Genomic DNA, 27,034 nt, shown 5'->3' on the forward strand with positions numbered 1-27,034 from the left:
TCCATGTATCAGTCATAAAGTAGAGCTGTATCCATGTCTCAGTCATAAAGTAGAGCTGTATCCATGTCTCAGTCATAAAGTAGAGCTGTATCCATGTCGCAGACCTAAAGTAGAGCTGTATCCTGTCCGAAATTAGAGCTGTATCCATGTCTCAGTCCTAAAGTAGAGCTGTATCCATGTCTCAGTCCTGTAGTAGAGCTGTATCCATGCCTCAGTCCTAAAGTAGAGCTGTATCCTGTCCTAAAGTAGAGCTGTATCCATGTCTCAGTCCTAAAGTAGAGCTGTATCCATGTCTCAGTCCTAAAGTAGAGCTGTATCCAAGTCTCAGTCCTAAAGTAGAGCTGTATCAGTCCTAAAGTAGAGCTGTATCCATGTATCAGTCCTAAAGTAGAGCTGTATCCATGTCTCAGTCCTAAAGTAGAGCTGTATCCTGTCCTAAAGTAGAGCTGAATCCATATCTCAGTCCTGTAGTAGAGCTGTATCCATGTCTCAGTCCTGTAGTACAGCTGTATCCATGTCTCAGTCCTAAAGTAGAGCTGTATCCATGTCTCAGTCCTAAAGTAGAGCTGTATCCATGTCTCAGTCCTAGAGCTGTAAAGTAGAGCTGTATCCATGTCTCAGTCCTAATGTAGAGCTGTATCCATGTCTCAGTCCTAAAGTAGAGCTGTATCCATGTCTCAGTCCTAAAGTAGAGCTGTATCCATGTCTCAGTCCTAAAGTAGAGCTGTATCCTGTCCTAAAGTAGAGCTGTATCCATGTCTCAGTCCTAAAGTAGAGCTGTATCCAGTCCTAAAGTAGAGCTGTATCCATGTCTCAGTCCTAAAGTAGAGCTGTATCCATGTCTCAGTCCTAAAGTAGAGCTGTATCAGTCCTAAAGTAGAGCTGTATCAGTCCTAAAGTAGAGCTGTATCCATGTCTCAGCCCTAAAGTAGAGCTGTATCCATGTCTCAGTCCTAAAGTAGAGCTGTATCAGTCCTAAAGTAGAGCTGTATCCATGTCTCAGTCCTAAAGTAGATCTGTCTCAGTCCTAAAGTAGAGCTGTATCCATGTCTCAGTCCTAAAGTAGAACTGTATCCTGTCCTAAAGTAGAGCTGTATCCATGTCTCAGTCCTGTAGTAGAGTTGTATCCTGTTCTAAAGTAGAGCTGTATCCATGTATCAGTCCTGTAGTAGAGCTGTATCCATGTCTCAGTCCTGTAATAGAGCTGTATCCTTGTCTCAGTCCTAAAATAGAGCTGTATCCATGTCTCAGTCCTAAAGTAGAGCTGTATCCATGTCTCAGTCCTAAAGTAGAGCTGTATCCATGTCTCAGTCCTAAAGTAGAGCTGTATCAGTCCTAAAGTAGAGCTGTATCCATGTCTCAGTCCTAAAGTAGAGCTGTAAAAGTCCTAAAGTAGAGCTGTATCCATGTATCAGTCCTGTAGTAGAGCTGTATCCATGTATCAGTCCTGTAGAAGACCTGTATCCATGTCAGAGTCCTGTAGTAGAGCTGTATCCATGTCTCAGTCCTGTACTAGAGCTGTATCCATGTCTCAGTCCTTTAGTAGAGCTGTATCCCTGTCTCAGTCTTAAAGTAGAGCTGTATCCATGTCTCAGTCCTAAAGTAGAGCTGTATCCATCCATGTATCAGTCCTAGTAGAGCTGTATCCATGTATCAGTCCTAAAGTAGAGCTGTATCCATGTCTCAGTCCTAGTAGAGCTGTATCCATGTCTCAGTCCTGTAGTAGAGCTGTATCCATGTCTCAGTCCTTTAGTAGAGCTGTATCCATGTATCAATCCTGTAGTAGAGCTGTATCCATGTATCAGTCCTGTAGTAGAGCTGTATCCATGTCTCAGTCCTGTAGTAGAGCTGTATCCATGTCTCAGTCCTAAAGTAGAGCTGTATCCAGTCCAAAGTAGAGCTGTATCCATTTATCAGTCCTTTAGTAGAGCTGTATCCATGTATCAGTCCTGTAGTAGAGCTGTATCCATGTATCAGTCCTGTAGTAGAGCTGTATCCATGTATCAGTCCTGTAGTAGAGCTGTATCCATGTCTCAGTCCTAAAGTAGAGCTGTATCAGTCCTAAAGTAGAGCTGTATCCAGTCAGTCTAAAGTAGAGCTGTATCCATGTATCATAGTAGAGCTGTATCCATGTATCAGTCTTGTAGTAGAGCTGTATCCATGTATCAGTCCTGTAGTAGAGCTGTATCCTGTATCCATGTAGTAAGCTGTATCCAGTCCTGTAGTAGAGCTGTATCCATGTATCAGTCCTGTAGTAGAGCTGTATCCATGTCTCAGTCCTGTAATAGAGCTGTATCCTTGTCTCAGTCCTAAAGTAGAGCTGTATCCATGTCTCAGTCCTGTAGAAGACCTGTATCCATGTCTCAGTCCTGTAGTAGAGCTGTATCCATGTCTCAGTCCTGTAGTAGAGCTGTATCCATGTCTCAGTCCTTTAGTAGAGCTGTATCCATGTATCAGTCCTGTAGTAGAGCTGTATCCATGTCTCAGTCCTAAAGTAGAGCTGTATCCAAGTCCTAAAGTAGAGCTGTATCCATGTCTCAGTCCTAAAGTAGAGCTGTATCCATGTCTCAGTCCTAAAGTAGATCCATGTATCAGTCCTAAAGTAGAGCTTTATCCATGTCTCAGTCCTAAAGTAGAGCTGTATCCATGTCTCAGTCTTAGGGAGAGCTGTATCCATGTCTCAGTCGGGGGATCAAATAGAGCTGTATCCATGTCTCAGTCCTAAAGTAGAGCTGCTGTATCGATAAAATTGCTTTCATTAAAACACACATCAGTCCTGAAGTAGAGCTGTATCCATGTGAATCAGTCCTAAAGTCAGAGCTGTATCCATGTCTCAGTCCGAAAGTAGAGCTGTATCTGATAGCATGTCTCAAAAGTCCGTAGAGCTGATGTAAACAAAAATAATTAGTCCGTAAAGTCTCAAAGTCCTAAAATATAGAGCTGTACCTTTCCATCTTCTTTCAGTCCTTGATGTCCCATAATCAATACTGGTCTTTTTTGGATTAAAGTCCATATAGAGCTGTATCCATGTCTCAGTCCTGTAAAGTAGAGCTGATAAATGTAGCTGTTTCAGTCATTTTTTAAAAGAGCTGTAAACTTTCCAAAACACTCCTAAATACCTTGTCTAATGCTGTATCCATGTCTCAGTTAATAAGCTATCCATGTCTCAAAAATCATCAGAGCTGATGTATCCATGTTCAGTCCTAGTCCTAAAAAAATGTCTCAGAAAAACACAGAGACAATGCCTAGTCGGTGGTCGGAGGGAATCATGTATCCTTTGGCTGGATCTCAGTCCAAGAGCTCAAATCAGAATCAAATGAGGAGAGCTGTACATCCTGTGGTCTGTAGAGCTGTATCCATGTACTGCAAGCTGTATCCATGCCTCATTTAGTACGGTTCACCTTTAACAATGTCAGCTGTATCCATGGATAAAGTAGAGCTTTTCCATCTCCAGTGTCAGATTTTCCTGCGCTGTATCCATGATGAAACAGAGTTCTGTTATAGTCCAGTCCGTGAGCTTTCCAGTTTTAGAAACGTAGAGCTGTTTCCATGTCTCAGTCCAAAGTAGAGCTGTATCCATACTATAGTCCTGAATGAGTAGCAGCTGAAATGTTCCATTTTTAACTAAAAAGCTGTAGCTCTAAAGAAGAGCTGTATCCATGTCTCAGTCCCCAAGAGGCTAAAGTAGAGCTGTATCAGTCCTAAAGTAGAGCTGTATCCATGTATCAGTCCTGTAGTAGAGCTGAATCCATGTCTCAGTCCTGTAGTAGAGCTGTATCCATGTCTCAGTCCTAAAGTAGAGCTGTATCAGTCCTAAAGTAGAGCTGTATCATTCCTAAAGTAGAGCTGTATAAGTCCTAAAGTAGAGCTGTATCCATGTATCAGTCCTGTAGTAGAGCTGAATCCATGTCTCAGTCCTGTAGTAGAGCTGTAACCATGTATCAGTCCTAAAGTAGAGCTGTATCCATATATCAGTGCTAAAGTAGAGCTGTATCAGTCCTAAAGTAGAGCTGTATCCATGTATCAGTCATAAAGTAGAGCTGTATCCATGTCTCAGTCATAAAGTAGAGCTGTATCCATGTCGCAGACCTAAAGTAGAGCTGTATCCTGTCCGAAATTAGAGCTGTATCCATGTCTCAGTCCTAAAGTAGAGCTGTATCCATGTCTCAGTCCTGTAGTAGAGCTGTATCCATGTCTCAGTCCTAAAGTAGAGCTGTATAGTCCAAAGTCTAGAGCTGTATCCATGTCTCAGTCCTAAAGTAGAGAGCTGTCATCCAAGTCTCAGTCCTAAAGTAGAGCTGTATCCATGTCTAAAGTAGAGCTGTATCCATGTATCAGTCCTAAAGTAGAGCTGTATCCATGTCTCAGTCCTAAAGTAGAGCTGTATCCTGTCCTAAAGTAGAGCTGAATCCATGTCTCAGTCCTGTAGTAGAGCTGTATCCATGTCTCAGTCCTGTAGTAGAGCTGTATCCATGTCTCAGTCCTAAAGTAGAGCTGTATCCATGTCTCAGTCCTAAAGTAGAGCTGTATCCATGTCTCAGTCCTAAAGTAGAGCTGTATCCTGTCCTAATGTAGAGCTGTATCCATGTCTCAGTCCTAAAGTAGAGCTGTATCCATGTCTCAGCCCTAAAGTAGAGCTGTATCCATGTCTCAGTCCTAAAGTAGAGCTGTATCAGTCCTAAAGTAGAGCTGTATCCATGTCTCAGTCCTAAAGTAGAGCTGTATCAGTCCTAAAGTAGAGCTGTATCCATGTCTCAGTCCTAAAGTAGATCTGTCTCAGTCCTAAAGTAGAGCTGTATCCATGTATCAGTCCTGAAGTAGAGCTGTATCCATGTGTCAGCCCTAAAGTAGAGCTGAATCAGTCCTAAAGTAGAGCTGTATCCATGTCTCAGTCCTAAAGTAGATCTGTCTCAGTCCTAAAGTAGAGCTGTATCCATGTCTCAGTCCTAAAGTAGAGCTGTATCAGTCCTAAAGTAGAGCTGTATCCATGTGTCAGTCCTGTAGTAGAGCTGTATCCATGTCTCAGTCCTAAAGTAGAGCTGTATCCATGTCTCAGTCCTAAAGTAGAACTGTATCCTGTCCTAAAGTAGAGCTGTATCCATGTCTCAGTCCTGTAGTGGAGTTGTATCCTGTTCTAAAGTAGAGCTGTATCCATGTATCAGTCCTGTAGTAGAGCTGTATCCATGTCTCAGTCCTGTAATAGAGCTGTATCCATGTCCTAGTCCCTAAAGTAGAGCTGTATCCATGTATCAGTCCTAAAGTAGAGCTGTCTCAGTCCTAAAGTAGAGCTGTATCCATGTCTCAGTCCTAAAGTAGAGCTGTATCCATGTATCAGTCCTAAAGTAGAGCTGTATCCATGTATCAGTCCTGTAGTAGAGCTGTATCCATGTATCAGTCCTGTAGTAGAGCTGTATCCATGTCTCAGTCCTGTAGTAGAGCTGTATCCATGTCTCAGTCCTGTAGTAGAGCTGTATCCATGTATCAGTCCTAAAGTAGAGCTGTATCCATGTCTCAGTCCTGTAGTAGAGCTGTATCCTGTTCTAAAGTAGAGCTGTATCCATGTATCAGTCCAGCTGTATCCATGTCTCAGTCCTAAAGTAGAGCTGTATCCATGTCTCAGTCCTAAAATAGAGCTGTATCCTTGTCTCAGTCCTAAAATATATCTGTATCCATGTCTCAGTCCTAAAGTAGAGCTGTATCCATGTCTCAGTCCTAAAGTAGAGCTGTATCCATGTCTCAGTCCTGTAGAAGACCTGTATCCATGTCTCAGTCCTGTAGTAGAGCTGTATCCATGTCTCAGTCCTGTAGTAGAGCTGTATCCATGTCTCAGTCCTTTAGTAGAGCTGTATCCATGTATCAGTCCTAAAGTAGAGCTGTATCCATGTATCAGTCCTAAAGTAGAGCTGTATCCATGTCTCAGTCCTGTAATAGAGCTGTATCCATGTCTCAGTCCTAAAATAGATCTGTATCCATGTCTCAGTCCTAAAGTAGAGCTGTATCCATGTCTCAGTCCTAAAGTAGAGCTGTATCCATGTCTCAGTCCTAAAGTAGAGCTGTATCAGTCCTAAAGTAGAGCTGTATCCATGTCTCAGTCCTAAAGTAGAGCTGTAAAAGTCCTAAAGTAGAGCTGTATCCATGTATCAGTCCTGTAGAAGACCTGTATCCATGTCTCAGTCCTGTAGTAGAGCTGTATCCATGTCTCAGTCCTGTAGTAGAGCTGTATCCATGTCTCAGTCCTTTAGTAGAGCTGTATCCCTGTCTCAGTCCTGTAGTAGAGCTGTATCCATGTCTCAGTCCTTTAGTAGAGCTGTATCCATGTTTCAGTCCTGTAGTAGAGCTGTATCCATGTATCAGTCCTGTAGTAGAGCTGTATCCATGTATCAGTCCTGTAGTAGAGCTGTATCCATGTATCAGTCCTGTAGTAGAGCTGTATCCATGTCTCAGTCCTTTAGTAGAGCTGTATCCATGTATCAGTCCTAAAGTAGAGCTGTATCCATGTCTCAGTCCTAAAGTAGAGCTGTATCCTGTCCTAAAGTAGAGCTGAATCCATGTCTCAGTCCTGTAGTAGAGCTGTATCCATGTCTCAGTCCTGTAGTAGAGCTGTATCCATGTCTCAGTCCTAAAGTAGAGCTGTATCCATGTCTCAGTCCTAAAGTAGAGCTGAATCCATGTCTCAGTCCTGTAGTAGAGCTGTATCCATGTCTCAGTCCTGTAGTAGAGCTGTATCCATGTCTCAGTCCTAAAGTAGATCTGTCTCAGTCCTAAAGTAGAGCTGATTCCATGTCTCAGTCCTAAAGTAGAGCTGTATCAGTCCTAAAGTAGAGCTGTATCCATGTATCAGTCCTGAAGTAGAGCTGTATCCATGTGTCAGCCCTAAAGTAGAGATGAATAAGTCCTAAAGTAGAGCTGTATCCATTTCTCAGTCCTGTAATAGAGCTGTATCCATGTCTCAGTCCTAAAATAGAGCTGTATCCATGTATCAGTCCTGTAGTAGAGCTGTATCCATGTATCAGTCCTGTAGTAGAGCTGTATCCATGTCTCAGTCCTTTAGTAGAGCTGTATCCATGTATCAGTCCGAAAGTAGAGCTGTATCCTGTTCTAAAGTAGAGCTGTATCCATGTATCAGTCCTAAAGTAGAGCTGTATCCATGTCTCAGTCCTAAAGTAGAGCTGTATCCATGTCTCAGTCCTAAAGTAGAGCTGTATCAGTCCTAAAGTAGAGCTGTATCCATGTCTCAGTCCTAAAGTAGAGCTGTAAAAGTCCTAAAGTAGAGCTGTATCCATGTATCAGTCCTGTAGTAGAGCTGTATCCATGTCTCAGTCCTAAAGTAGAGCTGTATCCGTGTATCAGTCCTAAAGTAGAGCTGTATCAGGCCGAAAGTAGAGCTTTATCCATGTCTCAGTCCTAAAGTAGAGCTGTATCCAGGTCTCAGTCCTAAAGTAGAGCTGTATCCTGTCCTAAAGTAGAGCTGTATCCATGTCTCAGTCCTAAAGTAGAGCTGTATCAGTCCTAAAGTATAGCTGTATCAGTCCTAAAGTAGAGCTGTATCCATGTATCAGTCCTGTAGTAGAGCTGTATCAGTCCTAAAGTAGAGCTGAATCCATTTCTCAGTCCTAAAGTAGAGCTGTATCAATGTCTCAGTCTTAAAGTAGAGCTGTATCCATGTCTCAGTCCTAAAGTAGAGCTGTATCAGACCTAAAGTAGAGCTGTATCCATGTATCAGTCCTAAAGTAGAGCTGTATCAGTCCTAAAGTATAGCTGTATCCATGTCTCAGTCCTAATGTAGAGCTGTATCCATGTCTCAGTCCTAAAGTAGAGATGTATCCATGTATCAGTCTTAATCCATGTATCAGCCCTAAAGTAGAGCTGTATCCATGTGTCAGCCCTAAAGTAGAGCTGTATCCATGTCTCAGTCCTAAAGTAGAGCTGTATTCTTGTGTCAGCCCTAAAGTAGAGCTGTATCCATGTATCAGTCCTAAAGTAGAGCTGTATCCATGTCTCAGTCCTGTAGTAGAGCTGTATCCATGTATCAGTCCTAAAGTAGAGCTGTATCCATGTCTCAGTCCTGTAGTAGAGTTGTATCCTGTTCTAAAGTAGAGCTGTATCCATGTCTCAGTCCTGTAGTAGAGTTGTATCCTGTTCTAAAGTAGAGCTGTATCCATGTCTCAGTCCTGTAGTACAGTTGTATCCTGTTCTAAAGTAGAGCTGTATCCATGTATCAGTCCTAAAGTAGATCTGTCTCAGTCCTAAAGTAGAGCTGTATCCATGTCTCAGTCCTAAAGTAGAGCTGTATCAGTCCTAAAGTAGAGCTGTATCCATGTATCAGTCCTGTAGTAGAGCTGTATCCATGTATCAGTCCTGTAGTAGGGATGTATCCATGTATCAGTCCTGTAGTAGAGCTGTATCCATGTATCAGTCCTGTAGTAGAGCTGTATCCATGTATCAGTCCTGTAGTAGAGCTGTATCCATGTCTCAGTCCTGTAGTAGAGCTGTATCCATGTATCAGTCCTAAAGTAGAGCTGTATCCATGTCTCAGTCCTGTAGTAGAGCTGTATCAGTCCTGTAATAGAGCTGTATCCATGTCTCAGTCCTGTAATAGAGCTGTATCCATGTCTCAGTCCTAAAATAGATCTGTATCCATGTCTCAGTCCTAAAGTAGAGCTGTATCCATGTCTCAGTCCTAAAGTAGAGCTGTATCCATGTCTCAGTCCTAAAGTAGAGCTGTATCAGTCCTAAAGTAGAGCTGTATCCATGTCTCAGTCCTAAAGTAGAGCTGTAAAAGTCCTAAAGTAGAGCTGTATCCATGTATCAGTCCTGTAGAAGACCTGTATCCATGTCTCAGTCCTGTAGTAGAGCTGTATCCATGTCTCAGTCCTGTAGTAGAGCTGTATCCATGTCTCAGTCCTTTAGTAGAGCTGTATCCCTGTCTCAGTCCTGTAGTAGAGCTGTATCCATGTCTCAGTCCTTTAGTAGAGCTGTATCCATGTTTCAGTCCTGTAGTAGAGCTGTATCCATGTATCAGTCCTGTAGTAGAGCTGTATCCATGTATCAGTCCTGTAGTAGAGCTGTATCCATGTATCAGTCCTGTAGTAGAGCTGTATCCATGTCTCAGTCCTTTAGTAGAGCTGTATCCATGTATCAGTCCTAAAGTAGAGCTGTATCCATGTCTCAGTCCTAAAGTAGAGCTGTATCCTGTCCTAAAGTAGAGCTGAATCCATGTCTCAGTCCTGTAGTAGAGCTGTATCCATGTCTCAGTCCTGTAGTAGAGCTGTATCCATGTCTCAGTCCTAAAGTAGAGCTGTATCCATGTCTCACTCCTAAAGTAGAGCTGAATCCATGTCTCAGTCCTGTAGTAGAGCTGTATCCATGTCTCAGTCCTGTAGTAGAGCTGTATCCATGTCTCAGTCCTAAAGTAGATCTGTCTCAGTCCTAAAGTAGAGCTGATTCCATGTCTCAGTCCTAAAGTAGAGCTGTATCAGTCCTAAAGTAGAGCTGTATGCATGTGTCAGCCCTAAAGTAGAGATGAATAAGTCCTAAAGTAGAGCTGTATCCATTTCTCAGTCCTGTAATAGAGCTGTATCCATGTCTCAGTCCTAAAATAGAGCTGTATCCATGTATCAGTCCTGTAGTAGAGCTGTATCCATGTATCAGTCCTGTAGTAGAGCTGTATCCATGTCTCATTCCTTTAGTAGAGCTGTATCCATGTATCAGTCCTAAAGAAGAGCTGTATCCTGTTCTAAAGTAGAGCTGTATCCATGTATCAGTCCTGTAGTAGAGCTGTATCCATGTATCAGTCCTGTAGTAGAGCTGTATCCATGTCTCAGTCCTTAGTAGAGCTGTATCCATGTCAGTCCTAAAGTAGAGCTGTATCCTGTTCTAAAGTAGAGCTGTATCCTGTATCAGTCCTAAAGTAGAGCTGTATCAGTCCTAAAGTAGAGCTGTATCCATGTCTCAGTCCTAAAGTAGAGCTGTATCCATGTCTCAGTCCTAAAGTAGAGCTGTATCAGTCCTAAAGTAGAGCTGTATCCATGTCTCAGTCCTAAAGTAGAGCTGTATCAGTCCTAAAGTAGAGCTGTATCCATGTATCAGTCCTGTAGTAGAGCTGTATCAGTCCTGTAGTAGAGCTGTAACCATGTCTCAGTCCTAAAGTAGAGCTGTATCCGTGTATCAGTCCTAAAGTAGAGCTGTATCAGTCCGAAAGTAGAGCTTTATCCATGTCTCAGTCCTAAAGTAGAGCTGTATCCAGGTCTCAGTCCTAAAGTAGAGCTGTATCCTGTCCTAAAGTAGAGCTGTATCCATGTCTCAGTCCTAAAGTAGAGCTGTATCCATGTCTCAGTCCTAAAGTAGAGCTGTATCAGTCCTAAAGTAGAGCTGTATCCATGTCTCCGTCCTAAAGTAGAGCTGTAAAAGTCCTAAAGTAGAGCTGTATCCATGTATCAGTCCTGTAGTAGAGCTGTATCAGTCCTAAAGTAGAGCTGAATCCATTTCTCAGTCCTAAAGTAGAGCTGTATCAATGTCTCAGTCTTAAAGTAGAGCTGTATCCATGTATCAGTCCTAAAGTAGAGCTGTATCAGTCCTGAAGTATAGCTGTATCCATGTCTCAGTCCTAATGTAGAGCTGTATCCATGTCTCAGTCCTAAAGTAGAGATGTATCCATGTATCAGTCTTAATCCATGTATCAGCCCTAAAGTAGAGCTGTATCCATGTGTCAGCCCTAAAGTAGAGCTGTATCCATGTCTCAGTCCTAAAGTAGAGCTGTATTCTTGTGTCAGCCCTAAAGTAGAGCTGTATCCATGTATCAGTCCTAAAGTAGAGCTGTATCCATGTCTCAGTCCTGTAGTAGAGTTGTATCCTGTTCTAAAGTAGAGCTGTATCCATGTCTCAGTCCTGTAGTAGAGTTGTATCCATGTCTCAGTCCTAGTAGAGCTGTATCCATGTCTCAGTCCTAAAGTAGAGCTGTATCCTGTCCTGTAGTAGAGCTGTATCCATGTCTCAGTCCTAAAGTAGAGCTGTATCCATGTCTCAGTCCTAAAGTAGAAGGGTATCAGTCCTAAAGTAGAGCTGTATACATGTATCAGTCATAAAGTAGAGCTGTATCCATGTCTCAGTCCTAGTAGTAGAGCTGTATCCATGTATCAGTCCTGTAGTAGAGCTGTATCCATGTATCAGTCCTGTAGTAGAGCTGTATCCATGTCTCAGTCCTGTAGTAGAGCTGTATCCATGTCTCAGTCCTAAAGTAGAGATGTATCCATGTATCAGTCTTAATCCATGTATCAGCCCTAAAGTAGAGCTGTATCCATGTGTCAGTCATATTCATGTGTTCATAAGAACCCCCCTGTAAGTCAACAGTAGGCCTACATGTTTTAATTTGAAGAAAAAAACTCAAAAGTCTGAATTATTATGTGATGCTGTTCAAATTATCTTACATACTGTTGAATCATTTGGAGAGAGAAACTCAAAACATTATATTTTTATGAATCATATGGAGAGAATCTAAGAAACATATTATATATTGATTAATCATTTGTAGGGAAACATATGTATTCGACACATTAACACAAACGCAGACATATCTCACCGTCATTTCATTTTCTGCATTTTGTAGTGTGTCTGATAATTTCCCTTCCGCCCCTAAACCCTTGTCCTTATATATGGGGGCGGCAGGCCACTAGTGGCAGTCTATAAAGCACCAGAGGAGGGACAGGGGTGTCACTTTCCAGAAGGACAGTCGGACAGCCAGCCAGCCGCATCAACCCCCCTCAGGTACCATGCTTTCTGGGTTATTCGATTCGCTCTGCGTACACATTCATAGAAACTTCAGAAACATTTACAGGCCTAGGAAAGACCAACTTGTGTAGTTGTCAATTGAATGTTCCTCTTGCTTTGGCACTCTCAACTCTAGCCTTGTAACTGTGTTTGCTTATGTTCTGTGACTGATACACTTTAGGAACAATGAATACTTTAATTTTAGCCTTTGGGATTGAAGCAATGGGATTTGTTCTTAGACATTGCAACTGTTAAAAACATACAGTGGCCTAGTTCTCATGCGTCTGCGATTTCATTCGTTTTTCATCTTTTCAGTTTTTGTACACAAACCTCCTCCTGTGTGTTTGTAGCCGAATGACAACGTGATGACCTTCAGTTGAGGACACTAATAGTTCATGTGTTGTAAGCTACAAAGTTGAAGGCCTAGAATAAACTCTAATAATTAACTTGACTGTTACTCTCTGCAGATGGATCTGAGCTATACTACAGCCTGTATAGTAAAGCCCCAATATTGATTTAGGCATATATATTTATGACCAGCATGCAATTAAATATTGTAGCGGGATGACTTTAATTCACTTCCACATTTGCAGCGCATTTGATTATAGTCCAGGTCTACACTACATCTAACAGAGACAGTTTGATTATAGTCCAGGTCTACACTACATCTAACAGAGACAGTTTGATTATAGTCCAGGTCTACACTACATCTAACAGAGACAGTTTGATTATAGTCCAGGTCTACACTACATCTAACAGAGACAGTTTGATTATAGTCCAGGTCTACACTACATCTAACAGAGACAGTTTGATTATAGTCCAGGTCTACACTACATCTAACAGAGACAGTTTGATTATAGTCCAGGTCTACACTACATCTAACAGAGACAGTTTGATTATAGTCCAGGTCTACACTACATCTAACAGAGACAGTTTGATTATAGTCCAGGTCTACACTACATCTAACAGAGACAGTTTGATTATAGTCCAGGTCTACACTACATCTAACAGAGACAGTTTGATTATAGTCCAGGTCTACACTACATCTAACAGAGACAGTTTGATTATAGTCCAGGTCTACACTACATCTAACAGAGACAGTTTGATTATAGTCCAGGTCTACACTACATCTAACAGAGACAGTTTGATTATAGTCCAGGTCTACACTACATCTAACAGAGACAGTTTGATTATAGTCAGGTCTACACTACATCTAACAGAGACAGTTTGATTATAGTCCAGGTCTACACTACATCTAACAGAGACAGTTTGATTATAGTCCAGGTCTACACTACATCTAACAGAGACAGTTTGATTATAGTCCAGGTCTACACTACATCTAACAGAGACAGTTTGATTATAGTCCAGGTCTACACTACATCTAACAGAGACAGTTTGATTATAGTCCTCAGGTCTACACACATCTAACAGAGACAGTTTGATTATAGTCCAGGTCTGACTACATCTAACAGAGACAGTTTGATTATAGTCCAGGTCTACACTACATCTAACAGAGACAGTTTGATTATAGTCCAGGTCTACACTACATCTAACAGAGACAGTTTGATTATAGTCCAGGACACTACATCTAACAGAGACAGTTTGATTATAGTCCAGGTCTACACTACATCTAACAGAGACAGTTTGATTATAGTCCAGGTCTACACTATCCCCATCTAACAGAGACAGTTTGATTATAGTCCAGGTCTACACTACATCTAACAGAGACAGTTTGATTATAGTCCAGGTCTACACTACATCTAACAGAGACAGTTTGATTATAGTCCAGGTCTACACTACATCTAACAGAGACAGTTTGATTATAGTCCAGGTCTACACTACATCTAACAGAGACAGTTTGATTATAGTCCAGGTCTACACTACATCTAACAGAGACAGTTTGATTATAGTCCAGGTCTACACTACATCTAACAGAGACAGTTTGATTATAGTCCAGGTCTACACTACATCTAACAGAGACAGTTTGATTATAGTCCAGGTCTACACTACATCTAACAGAGACAGTTTGATTATAGTCCAGGTCTACACTACATCTAACAGAGACAGTTTGATTATAGTCCAGGTCTACACTACATCTAACAGAGACAGTTTGATTATAGTCCAGGTCTACACTACATCTAACAGAGACAGTTTGATTATAGTCCAGGTCTACACTACATCTAACAGAGACAGTTTGATTATAGTCCAGGTCTACACTACATCTAACAGAGACAGTTTGATTATAGTCCAGGTCTACACTACATCTAACAGAGACAGTTTGATTATAGTCCAGGTCTACACTACATCTAACAGAGACAGTTTGATTATAGTCCAGGTCTACACTACATCTAACAGAGACAGTTTGATTATAGTCCAGGTCTACACTACATCTAACAGAGACAGTTTGCAGGATATAGACTATAGCATCGAGGGGGAGCAGGACACTGTTACATAATCTCCCGATAAAGTGCCGTCTCACAATCACTGTCGGGCACTACGCCGTTTCAGTTGCGTCACTGTGATGCTCTTTTGATATTTCTGTGTGACGTTATACTTCCTCTCGACCATCTAATCTATTCAAACATTCTGTAAGTATCCAGGCAGTTACCAAGCACGCACTCTGTTTGATTCCTCACCGGACACAGTTGGTGTTGGGTGGAGTTATTGGGCAGCTGAACCTGTAACGACCGTTGTCTGCTGTCATCTAACAGGGAGAGTGAGAGAGACCAGTGTGCTGTCTTTGTGTGAAGGACATGAAGGTTGTTGTTTCAGCCTCTCTTGCATCTCTACACTCTTAGAAAAAAAGTGTTCCAAAGTGTTCTGCAGCTATCCCCATAAGAGAACCCTTTATGGTTCCAGAGAGAACTCTTTAGTGTTCCATGTAGACCCAAAAGGGGTTTAGTGTCTCCTAGGGCTGGCCCCATTTAGTGTCTCCTAGGGCTGGCCCCATTTAGTGTCTCCTAGGGCTGGCCCCATTTAGTGTCTCCTAGGGCTGGCCCCATTTAGTGTCTCCTAGGGCTGGCCCCATTTAGTGTCTCCTAGGGCTGGCCCCATTTAGTGTCTCCTAGGGCTGGCCCCATTTAGTGTCTCCTAGGGCTGGCCCCATTTAGTGTCTCCTAGGGCTGGCCCCATTTAGTGTCTCCTAGGGCTGACCCCATTTAGTGTCTCCTAGGGCTGGCCCCATTTAGTGTCTCCTAGGGCTGGCCCCATTTAGTGTCTCCTAGGGCTGGCCCCATTTAGTGTCTCCTAGGGCTGACCCCTTTTAGTGTCTCCTAGGGCTGGCCCCATTTAGTGTCTCCTAGGGCTGGCCCCATTTAGTGTCTCCTAGGGCTGGCCCCATTTAGTGTCTCCTAGGGCTGGCCCCATTTAGTGTCTCCTAGGGCTGGCCCCATTTAGTGTCTCCTAGGGCTGACCCCATTTAGTGTCTCCTAGGGCTGACCACATTTAGTGTCTCCTAGGGCTGACCCCATTTAGTCTACTGGTCAATAGGCTGCTGGTCGACCAATATTTCTTTAGTTGAGTAGCAAAAAATAAATAATAATAATAATAATCATGACGCCTGTCTGAGTGACTGATCCATTGTGGAGGCTGTGGGGATGGCACAGTCTGTCAGTCTAACATGACGCCTGTCTGAGTGACTGATCCATTGTGGAGGCTGTGGGGATGGCACAGTCCGTCAGAACAGGGAGAACGGGTGCTAGTCACAATCACTAGCTGCCTTTCTTTTTAACACGGCGCAGTCTGAGCCAGGCCCTGCACAATCAAATCAATTGCAGTTGGACTCCCTCTTGTCAGTTGTGTGTCTTAATTATTTAATCTAACAGTGTCAGACAACCTCGGTGCATATAGTTGATTTGATTAAAACACACAGGATGTATCGATATATGGAAAAATACACTTTTTACAATTTCGACAGCCCTAGTTTCTCCTGTGGGAACAGCCGAAGAACACAGCCCTAGTTTCTCCTGTGGGAACAGTCGAAGAACACAGCCCTAGTTTCTCCTGTGGGAACAGCCGAAGAACACAGCCCTAGTTTCTCCTGTGGGAACAGCCGAAGAACACAGCCCTAGTTTCTCCTGTGGGAACAGCCGAAGAACACAGCCCTAGTTTCTCCTGTGGGAACAGCCAAAGAACACAGCCCTAGTTTCTCCTGTGGGAACAGCCGAAGAACACAGCCCTAGTTTCTCCTGTGGGAACAGCCGAAGAACACAGCCCTTGTTTCTCCTGTGGGAACAGCCGAAGAACACAGCCCTAGTTTCTCCTGTGGGCCCTAGTTTCTCCTGTGGGAACAGCCGAAGAACACAGCCCTAGTTTCTCCTGTGGGAACAGCCGAAGAACACAGCCCTAGTTTCTCCTGTGGGAACAGCCGAAGAACACAGCCCTAGTTTCTCCTGTGGGAACAGCCGAAGAACACAGCCCTAGTTTCTCCTGTGGGAACAGCCGAAGAACACAGCCCTAGTTTCTCCTGTGGGAACAGCCGAAGAACACAGCCCTAGTTTCTCCTGTGGGAACAGCCGAAGAACACAGCCCTAGTTTCTCCTGTGGGAACAGCCGAAGAACACAGCCCTAGTTTCTCCTGTGGGAACAGTTGAAGAACACAGCCCTAGTTTCTCCTGTGGGAACAGCCGAAGAACACAGCCCTTGTTTCTCCTGTGGGAACAGCCGAAGAACCTCTTTTGGTTCCAGGTTGCAGAGTGTGGTACAGTGCATCTGCTAGCGATCCAGTCCAAAAGGGTGAATGGTGTGCTGTGCAACAGCTTTTTGTGTAGAATGAATGAATGAAGATTGGGTACATTTAGAGGAGATGTGGGATGTGGGTTTTAATGTTAATGAGGACATGCAGCATGTTAGCCTAGTTTAGCTAAACCAACAGCCTAGACCAGAGTTTATTTTTAAATCTAGAACATCTTAATGTTGCTCTAAGATATTGCTTTAAAATGTTGATGAGGACATACAGAATGAGAAGGTTGTCTCCCAGTCATATAAGGGGAGTCTCAGGCAGTCTCAGGCAGAGTCTCAGGCAGAGAGGCAGAATGACATAAAAGATAACTCAAGAACCAGATAGGAAATGTAATCTCAAATGTTCTGAATGTTGAGTGTGTGGGCGAGGGCCAGTGTGTTTATTAATACACACACTGTATTGCGTACTGTAATACAGTAATGCCATGGCCAACAATAACATGGAGTGAAAGGTCACACTGAAGCCTCTAGTGAATCTACAGAAAGGTCAAACTAAAAGGTTAGAGATTAAACAGGCTCTAGACCTCTTCACACACACTGCTAACACACTTAGCTCAGAACGTATACACACACACACACTGCTAACAACACACTTATCTCAGCACGTGTATACACACACACACACACATACATACACACACTGCTAACAACACACTTAGCTCAACACGTATACGCACACCCACTCACACATTACAAATAACCAGGTAACCATACTACCCTAACCTGCGTAACCATACTACACTAACCTACGTAACCAAGTAACCATACTACCCTAACCTACATAACCAGGTAACCATACTACACTAACCTACGTAACCAGGTAACCATACTACACTAACCTACGTAACCAGGTAACCATACTACACTAACCTATGTAACCAGGTAGTCATACTACACTAACCTACGTAACCATACTACACTAACCTACGTAACCGAGTAACCATACTACCCTAACCTACGTAACCAGGTAACCATACTACACTAACCTACGCAACCAGGTAACCATACCACACTAACCTATGTAACCATACCACACTAACCTACGTAACCAGGTAACCATACCACACTAACCTACGTAACCAGGTAACCATAATACCCTAACCTACGTAACCAGGTAACCATAATACCCTAACCTACGTAACCAGGTAACCATACCACACTAACCTACGTAACCATACCACACTAACCTACGTAACCAGACCACACTAACCTACGTAACCATACTACCCTAACCTACGTAACCAGGTAACCATACTATACTAACCTACGTAACCAGGTAACCATACTACCCTAACCTATGTAACCAGGTAACCATACTACACTAACCTACGTAACCAGGTAACCATACTACACTAACCTACGTAACCAGGTAACCATACTACACTAACCTACGTAACCAGGTAACCATACTACACTAACCTACGTAACCAGGTAACCATACTACACTAACCTACGTAACCATACTACCCTAACCTACGTAACCAGGTAACCATACTACACTAACCTACGTAACCAGGTAACCATACTACACTAACCTACGTAACCAGGTAACCATACTACACTAACCTACGTAACCAGGTAACCATACTACACTAACCTACGTAACCAGGTAACCATACTACACTAACCTACGTAACCATACTACACTAACCTATGTAACCAGGTAACCATACTAGCTGTGTGTGATGCTTGTAGGAGGAAGCACAGCGTGGAGAATGGGACAGATTCCACTGTGATGCAGACATGAAGATACCTACACAGTGGCTAAGTCAGGTCACACACAGAGGTGTACATACCGACTACAGTACAGATTGCTAGGAGAGTGTAGACTCTGACCTGAATTCTGATTGACTGAGAGCAACAGTGGAAATCTGAAGGTCAATATAATACTTGATTATTCCTTTTTTCTCTCCCCTTCCCCCTGTCCCCTCCCATCTTTCTCTCACTCTCTCCCCCATATCTCTTTCTATCGCTCCTCTCCAGTCAGTATGTCTATCACTAAGATCCATGCCCGAGAGATCCTCGACTCCAGAGGAAACCCCACTGTGGAGGTGGACCTCTACACCGCCAAAGGTGCACATAGTGTTTACATACAAACATGCTGTACCACAATGTTGTTCACCGACCCAGCAGTCTAACCTCTGTCTCTCTCTGTCTCTCTCTGGCTCTCTCTCTGTGTTCAGAGAGACCCAGCAGTCTAACCTCTCTCTCTCTCTCTCTGTGTGTTCAGGCCGTTTCAGGGCAGCCGTGCCCAGCGGTGCCTCTACCGGTGTCCATGAGGCTCTGGAGCTGAGAGATGGAGACAAGTCACGCTACCTGGGAAAAGGTGAGTTATGTCTCTCTGGGATCTGTTGACCTGGGCTGATCTACCTCTCTGGGATCTGTTGACCTGGGCAGATCTACCTCTCTGGGATCTGTTGACCTGGGCAGATCTACCTCTCTGGGATCTGTTGACCTGGGCAGATCTACCTCTCTGGGATCTGTTGACCTGGGCAGATCTACCTCTCTGGGATCTGTTGACCTGGATGAGAGATACTCAAATCTAGACCATAAGTCCAGTTCCACTTTTGATTTTAATTTCTAACTGCTAGTTAATTGCAGTCCCCTGGTGAGGTACAGGTCTATGGAGTAGAGGTACTGGACTATGGAGTAGAGGTACTGGACTATGGAGTAGAGGTACAGGTCTATGGAGTAGAGGTACTGGACTATGGAGTAGAGGTACAGGACTATGGAGTAGAGGTACAGGTCTATGGAGTAGAGGTACAGGTCTATGGTGTAGAGGTACAGGTCTATGGAATAGAGGTACAGGTCTATGGAATAGAGGTACTGGACTATGGAATAGAGGTACAGGACTATGGAGTAGAGGTACAGGTCTATGGAATAGAGGTACTGGACTATGGAGTACAGGTCTATGGAGTAGAGGTACTGGTCTATGGAGTAGAGGTACAGGTCTATGGAATAGAGGTACAGGTCTATGGAATAGAGGTACAGGACTATGGAATAGAGGTACTGGTCTATGGAGTAGAGGTACAGGACTATGGAGTAGAGGTACAGGTCTATGGAATAGAGGTACTGGACTATGGAATAGAGGTACAGGTCTATGGAATAGAGGTACTGGACTATGGAATAGAGATACAGGTCTATGGAATAGAGGTACTGGACTATGGAATAGAGGTACAGGACTATGGAGTAGAGGTACAGGACTATGGAGTAGAGGTACAGGTCTATGGAGTAGAGGTACTGGACTATGGAATAGAGGTACTGGACTATGGAGTAGAGGTGCTGGTCTATGGATTAGAGGTACTGGACTATGGAGTAGAGGTGCTGGTCTATGGATTAGAGGTACTGGACTATGGAATAGAGGTACTGGACTATGGAGTAGAGGTGCTGGTCTATGGATTAGAGGTACTGGACTATGGAGTAGAGGTGCTGGTCTATGGATTAGAGGTACTGGACTATGGAGTAGAGGTACAGGACTATGGATTAGAGGTACTGGACTATGGATTAGAGGTACTGGACTATGGATTAGAGGTACTGGACTATGGAGTAGAGGTACAGGACTATGGAGTAGAGGTGCTGGTCTATGGATTAGAGGTACTGGACTATGGAGGTACAGGACTATGGGTAGAGGTGCTGGTCAGGAGGTACTGGACTATGGAGTAGAGGTACAGGACTATGGAGTAGAGGTACAGGACTATGGAGTAGAGGTACTGGACTATGGAGTAGAGGTACTGGACTATGGAGTAGAGGTACAGGACTATGGAGTAGAGGTACAGGACTATGGAGTAGAGGTACTGGACTATGGAGTAGAGGTACTGGACTATGGAGTAGAGGTACTGGACTAGAGTCAGTTTTGAATATCCCTGGAGTAGACTGATTGGTTTCTCTGTGATCTAACAGTGTTCTCTCTCTTTAATATCTAATCATCTTTACTATCTCTAAAGGTACCGTTAAGGCTGTGGATCATGTGAACAAGGACATCGCTGCCAAACTGATTGAGAAGAAGTTCAGTGTTGTTGACCAGGAGAAGATTGACCAATTCATGCTCGAGTTGGACGGAACTGAGAACAAGTGTATGTCTCTCCTCCTTTGTCTTTCTTGACATTCAAAGTTTGAGCGCTTAAGCCCAATTTAAACCTTCTGCTTCTATCGAACGTCCACTCCCATCAACACAGGATTCCTCGTCTGCGTCCACACATCTCCTAGGAAACGTGTTCTGCTGACGCATAGAGTCTGTGCAGACGGGAGCGGGCACTTTGATAATGCATCGTGTCGTTCAAATTAAATGAGGCTCTTAGCAATATGCATATTCACACAGTCCCCCTTCCACCTGCCCCCCACTCCTTCCTGCCTGCTCCTGCCCCCTTACCCGCCTGCCTCCTCATGCCCCCCACCTCCTGCCTCCCCCTCCCTCTTGCCTCCCTCACTCCCCCTGCCTCATGCCTCTCCCCCTCCTGTAGCTAAGTTTGGAGCCAATGCCATCCTGGGCGTGTCTCTGGCGGTCTGCAAGGCAGGAGCAGCAGAGAAGGGAGTGCCCCTGTACCGACACATCGCTGACCTGGCCGGACACAAGGACGTCATCCTGCCCTGCCCCGTGAGTACAGGTTTAACCTTTAACCCTGACCCCTGCCCCATCATATACCTACCTATATAATATAACCAGGACATCACCCTGCCCCATGAGTACATATACCTTCATATTTACAACTACCTTTATACTTGATGTACAGTATATTGTCAGCTTTGAAATGAAAAATAAATAAAATGGCTAACATATCAAATTAGAAATGACATTCCCTAAAGAAAATATGTGTTCTTGCCTGCCCTCCAGGCCTTCAACGTGATCAACGGTGGTAGCCATGCTGGTAACAAGCTGGCCATGCAGGAGTTCATGATCCTGCCCATCGGAGCGTCCAACTTCCACGAGGCCATGAGGATCGGAGCTGAGGTTTACCACAACCTGAAGAACGTGATCAAGGCCAAGTACGGAAAGGATGCCACCAACGTAGGAGATGAGGGCGGCTTCGCACCCAACATCCTGGAGAACAACGAGGGTAAGAGTTTATAGGGCACCCTGTAGGAGCTGCGCCACAGGGACTATTACTATAGGACCCCCTTGTGGAGCTGCACCACAGGGACTATTACTATAGGACCCCCTTGTGGAGCTGCACCACAGGGACTATTCTAAAGGGCCCCCTGGCGGAGGTGTGTGATACTTTAACCCTTTCTTCTCCCTCCAGCTCTGGAGCTCCTGAAGTCAGCCATTGAGAAGGCCGGCTACCCAGACAAGATCATCATCGGCATGGACGTGGCCGCCTCGGAGTTCTACAAGGCAGGAAAGTACGACCTGGACTTCAAGTCACCTGACGACCCTGCCAGGTACATCACCGGGGATCAGCTGGGAGATCTGTACAAGAGCTTCATCAAGGGATATCCCGGTACGTAGAGAAACACACACACTGTATATACACCCTTCCCCTCTAACTCCTCATCCTCCTCTCCAGTCCAGTCCATTGAGGATCCCTTCCCCTCTAACTCCTCTCCTCTTCCTCCAGTCCAGTCCATTGAGGATCCCTTCCCCTCTAACTCCTCATCCTCCTCTCCAGTCCAGTCCATTGAGGATCCCTTCCCCTCTAACTCCTCTCCTCTTCCTCCAGTCCAGTCCATTGAGGATCCCTTCCCCTCTAACTCCTCTCCTCTTCCTCCAGTCCAGTCCATTGAGGATCCCTTCGATCAGGATGATTGGGCTGCATGGTCAAAGTTCACCGCCGCCGTCGACATCCAGGTGGGTCCAGTTTGTTTGTCTTCAGCTCTTCCTATATCTATAGGGGTCTAACTCTGTGGGTCCCTATATCTATAGGGGTCTAACTCTGTGGGTCCCTATATCTATAGGGGTCTAACTCTGTGGGTCCCTATATCTATAGGAGTCTAACATCCAGGTGGGTCCAGTTTGTTTGTCTTCAGCTCCTCCTATATCTATAGGGGTCTAACTCTGTGGGTCCCTATATCTTTAGGGGTCTAACCCTGTGGGTCCCTATATCTATAGGGGTCTAACTCTGTGGGTCCCTATATCTATAGGGGTCTAACTCTGTGGGTCCCTATATCTATAGGGGTCTAACATTTTAACGTAACCCCTGGTGACAGCCAATACAAAATTGCAATGGGGCGGAGAGAAAAATATTCTAATTTCCTATCACATATATCACATTTCCTGCAGTTCTACACATTTTGGCTTAGGGTTCAGGCAAATGTTTGCAGTTTCTAATATATTAACTGATCAATGGGCCCCACCCCGGTCGGTAATTCGACCATGCTTACTACAAGATTAGATAGCTGGCCGGAGTGGCAATTTTCGCATGAAAATCTTGGTGAGTAAAGCTTTTTTATTTTTGCATGGCAGCAAAGCCACTACACAGCACAATAATTCCACTATAGCGGTGAGACGGTGCCCACAAACTGTTAGGGCCTACATAAAGCTGTCCCAACAGCAGAGTCCTATCAGCGGAGCCTTGTCTGTCAGCGAAAACAGTTCATTCAGCCTCATTTACTGCCTGACATGGCTCACTTTTTATTTTACCTTTATTTAACGAGGCAAGTCAGTTAAGAACAAATTCTAGATAATGCTAGATGATGTGGTTGGGTCTGGAGGAGGGATGCTAGATAATGTTGTTGGGTCTGGAGGAGGGATGCTAGATAATGTTGTTGGGTCTGGAGGAGGGATGCTAGATAATGTTGTTGGGTCTGGAGGAGGGATGCTAGATAATGTTCGGTTCAAAAATAATTTCGGCATTCGTTATTATTTAGAATAATGCGTTTTTTTTACAGAGTTACACATCCACAAGGAGTCAGTAGAAATTATATTAGTTTAAGCAAGTACATACCTGTATATAGCCCATCTGTAAATAGCCCACCCAACTACCTCATCCCCATATTTATTTATCTTGCTCTTTTGCACCCCAGTAGCTCTACTTGCACATCTGTCACTCCAGTGTTAATTGCTATATTGTAATTACTTCACCACTACGGCCTATTTATTGCCTTACCTCCCTAATCTTACCTCATATGTGCACACTGTATATAGACTTTCCTGTTGTGTTATTGACTGTGTGTTTGTTTATGTGTAACTCTGTGTTGTTGTTTGTGTCTCACTGCTTTGCTTTATCTTGGCCAGGTCGCAGTTGTAAATGAGAACTTGTTCTCAACTTGCCTACCTGGTTAAATAAAGGTGTTCTCAACTGGCCACCTGGTTAAATAAAGGTGTAAAAAAATCTGTATGTTATTCTACAGGTGGTGGGAGATGATCTGACAGTGACCAACCCCAAGCGTATCCAGCAGGCTGTGGAGAAGAAGGCCTGTAACTGCCTGCTCCTCAAGGTCAACCAGATCGGCTCCGTCACAGAGTCCATCAAGGCGTAAGTATAGGGCCCCCTCGCAGAGCTGCCCTACAGGGACTATATTACAGGGTCCCCTGCTGGAGCTGCGCTACAGGCACTATATTACAGGACCTTCTACTGGACCTGCACCACAAGGACTATATTACAGTGCCCGCTGCTGGAGCTCCGCTACAGGCACTATATTACAGGGCCCCCTGCTGGAGCTGTGTTACGGGCACTATATTACAGGGCCCCCTGCTGGAGCTGCACCACAGGCACTATATTACAGGGCCCCTTGCTGGAGCTGTGCAACAGGCACTATATTACAGGGCCCCGGCTGGAGCTGCACCACAGGCACTATATTACAGGGCCCCTTGCTGGAGCTGTGCAACAGGCACTATATTACAGGGCCCCCTGCTGGAGCTGTGCAACAGGCACTATATTACAGGGCCCCCTGCTGGAGCTGCACCACAGGCACTATATTACAGGGCCCCCTGCTGGAGCTGCACCACAGGCACTATATTACAGGAACAAATTGACCATCTCTTATGTGAAACGGGTGTAGTAGTGACTAGGCTTCTCATTATATAGTATTAGTTAATTTTTGCTTTGAGATTTCTTTCTGTTATGAAAAGTACTTTAGAAGTTTAAATAATGATTTTGTATTATTCTTACAGGTGTAAGCTGGCCCAGTCTAACGGATGGGGTGTGATGGTGTCTCATCGCTCCGGAGAGACAGAGGATACTTTCATCGCTGACCTGGTGGTCGGACTCTGCACTGGACAGATCAAGACTGGGGCCCCCTGTAGATCAGAACGTCTGGCCAAATACAACCAGCTGATGAGGTTAGTTACACTAACCCTAGTTAATACTATAGCCTTAATACACTGACGCCCTACAGGAAAACACCAGCTACTGCACACCGACTCAGTTAATATATGTAGTGTTATGGTAGACTGACCCCTACAGGAAAACACCAGCTACTGCACCCTGACTGACTTTATACTAAGTTACTACTGTAGTGTCTACCATATATAGATATATACAGTGGGGCAAAAAAGTATTTAGTCAGCCACCTATTGTGCAAGTTATCCCACTTAAAAAGATGAGGCCTGTAATTTTCATCATAGGTACACTTCAACTATGACAGACAAAATGAGAAACAAAAATCCAGAAAATCACATTGTAGGATTTTTAATGAATTTATTTGCAAATTATGGTGGAAAATAAGTATTTGGTCACCTACAAACAAGCAAGAATTCTGGCTCTCACAGACCTGTAACTTCTTCTTTAAGAGGCTCCTCTGTCCTCCACTTGTTACCTGTATTAATGGCACCTGTTTGAACTTGTTATCAGTATAAAAGACACCTGTCCACAACCTCAAACAGTCACACTCCAAACTCCACTATGGCCAAGACCAAAGAGCTGTCAAAGGACACCAGAAACAAAATTGTAGACCTGCACCAGGCTGGGAAGACTGAATCTGCAATAGGTAAGCAGCTTGGTTTGAAGAAATCAACTGTGGGAGCAATTATTAGGAAATGGAAGACATACAAGACCACTGATAATCTCCCTCGATCTGTGGCTCCACGCAAGATCTCACCCCATGGGGTCAAAATGATCACAAGAACGGTGAGCAAAAATCTGAGAACCACACAGGGGGACCTAGTGAATGACCTGCAGAGAGCTGGGACCAAAGTAACAAAGCCTACCATCAGTAACACACTACGCCGCCAGAGACTCAAATCCTGCAGTGCCAGACGTGTCCCCCTGCTTAAGCCAGTACATGTCCAGGCCCGTCTGAAGTTTGCTAGAGAGCATTTGGATGATCCAGAAGAAGATTGGGAGAATGTCATATGGTCAGATGAAACCAAAATAGAACTTCTTGGTAAAAACTCAACTCATCGTGTTTGGAGGACAAAGAATGCTGAGTTGCAGCCAAAGAACACCATACCTACTGTGAAGCATGGGGGTGGAAACATCATGCTTTGGGGCTGTTTTTCTGCAAAGGGACGAGGACGACTGATCCGTGTAAAGGAAAGAATTAATGGGGCCATGTATCGTGAGATTTTGAGTGAAAACCTCCTTCCATCAGCAAGGGCATTGAAGATGAAACGTGACTGGGTCTTTCAGCATGACAATGATCCCAAACACACCGCCCGGGCAACGAAGGAGTGGCTTCGTAAGAAGCATTTCAAGGTCCTGGAGTGGCCTAGCTAGTCTCCAGATCTCAACCCCATAGAAAATCTTTGGAGGGAGTTGAAAGTCCGTGTTGCCCAGCAACAGCCCCAAAACATCACTGCTCTAGAGGAGATCTGCATGGAGGAATGGGCCAAAATACCAGCAACAGTGTGTGAAAACCTTGTGAAGACTTACAGAAAACGTTTGACTTCTGTCATTGCCAACAAAGGGTATATAACAAAGTATTGAGGAACTTTTGTTATTGGCCAAATACTTATTTTCCACCATAATTTGCAAATAAATTCATTAAAAATCCTACAATGTGATTTTTCTGGATTTTTTTTCTTCTCATTTTGTCTGTCATTGTTGAAGTGTACCTACAAAAATTACAGGCCTCATCTTTTTAAGTGGGAGAAATTGGTGACTGACTAAATACTTTTTTGCCCCACTGTGTGTGTGTATATACATACCAGATGTGTTCAATTCAAACTGCTGGACAAGATTTTCTGTTGCAAAGATGAAGGAACCTGACCTCTAAACCCTGACTTATGTCCTTCAGGATTGAAGAGGAGCTTGGAAACAAGGCCAAGTTCGCCGGCAAGGACTACCGTCACCCCAAAATCAACTAAACCCTCCATCTCCTCCTTTAATCCCTCTACCACCGCTGACTGTCTACCCTCCTCTTGGGGTCAGGGGTCAGAAGAAGACGAATTTCCACTTTGTATGTTTCTTATCTTCGGCCCTTCCACCCCCCCCTGTTACGAGTGACTGTTTTGACGTAACGTGAGAAATAAAACAAAACCAAATTTAAAGTGGTGCTCACCTGTCTTTATTGAATGTGTACTGCTGCTCTGATCCACATCCCTGACTACTGTGTGTAAATGGTTCCAATTGGCTCTTACATCTCCCACCCCCCTCTCTCCGTAAGGTCGTTGATGTAAATGAGAATGTTTTCTCAGTCAAATTACCGGGTA

At 44.1% G+C, this 27,034-nt stretch overlaps 1 protein-coding gene across 1 annotated transcript; it reads left to right on the forward strand.

Annotated features, from left to right (window-relative positions):
• The first annotated feature begins 11,682 nt into the window (after positions 1–11,682).
• Positions 11,683–26,816, forward strand: LOC112242190 (beta-enolase). The gene is made up of 11 exons (XM_042298567.1): positions 11,683–11,763; positions 18,490–18,579; positions 18,737–18,832; positions 20,451–20,579; positions 20,967–21,100; positions 21,338–21,560; positions 21,747–21,944; positions 22,215–22,291; positions 23,794–23,918; positions 24,557–24,724; positions 26,620–26,816. Exons 2-11 carry the CDS (start codon positions 18,495–18,497, stop codon positions 26,687–26,689), a joined length of 1,305 nt encoding a protein of 434 aa, XP_042154501.1. The 5' UTR covers positions 11,683–11,763; positions 18,490–18,494; the 3' UTR covers positions 26,690–26,816.
• The last annotated feature ends 218 nt before the right edge of the window (positions 26,817–27,034 follow it).

This window comes from Oncorhynchus tshawytscha, linkage group LG15 (genome assembly GCF_018296145.1).
Source record: "Oncorhynchus tshawytscha isolate Ot180627B linkage group LG15, Otsh_v2.0, whole genome shotgun sequence".
NCBI lineage: Eukaryota > Metazoa > Chordata > Actinopteri > Salmoniformes > Salmonidae > Oncorhynchus > Oncorhynchus tshawytscha.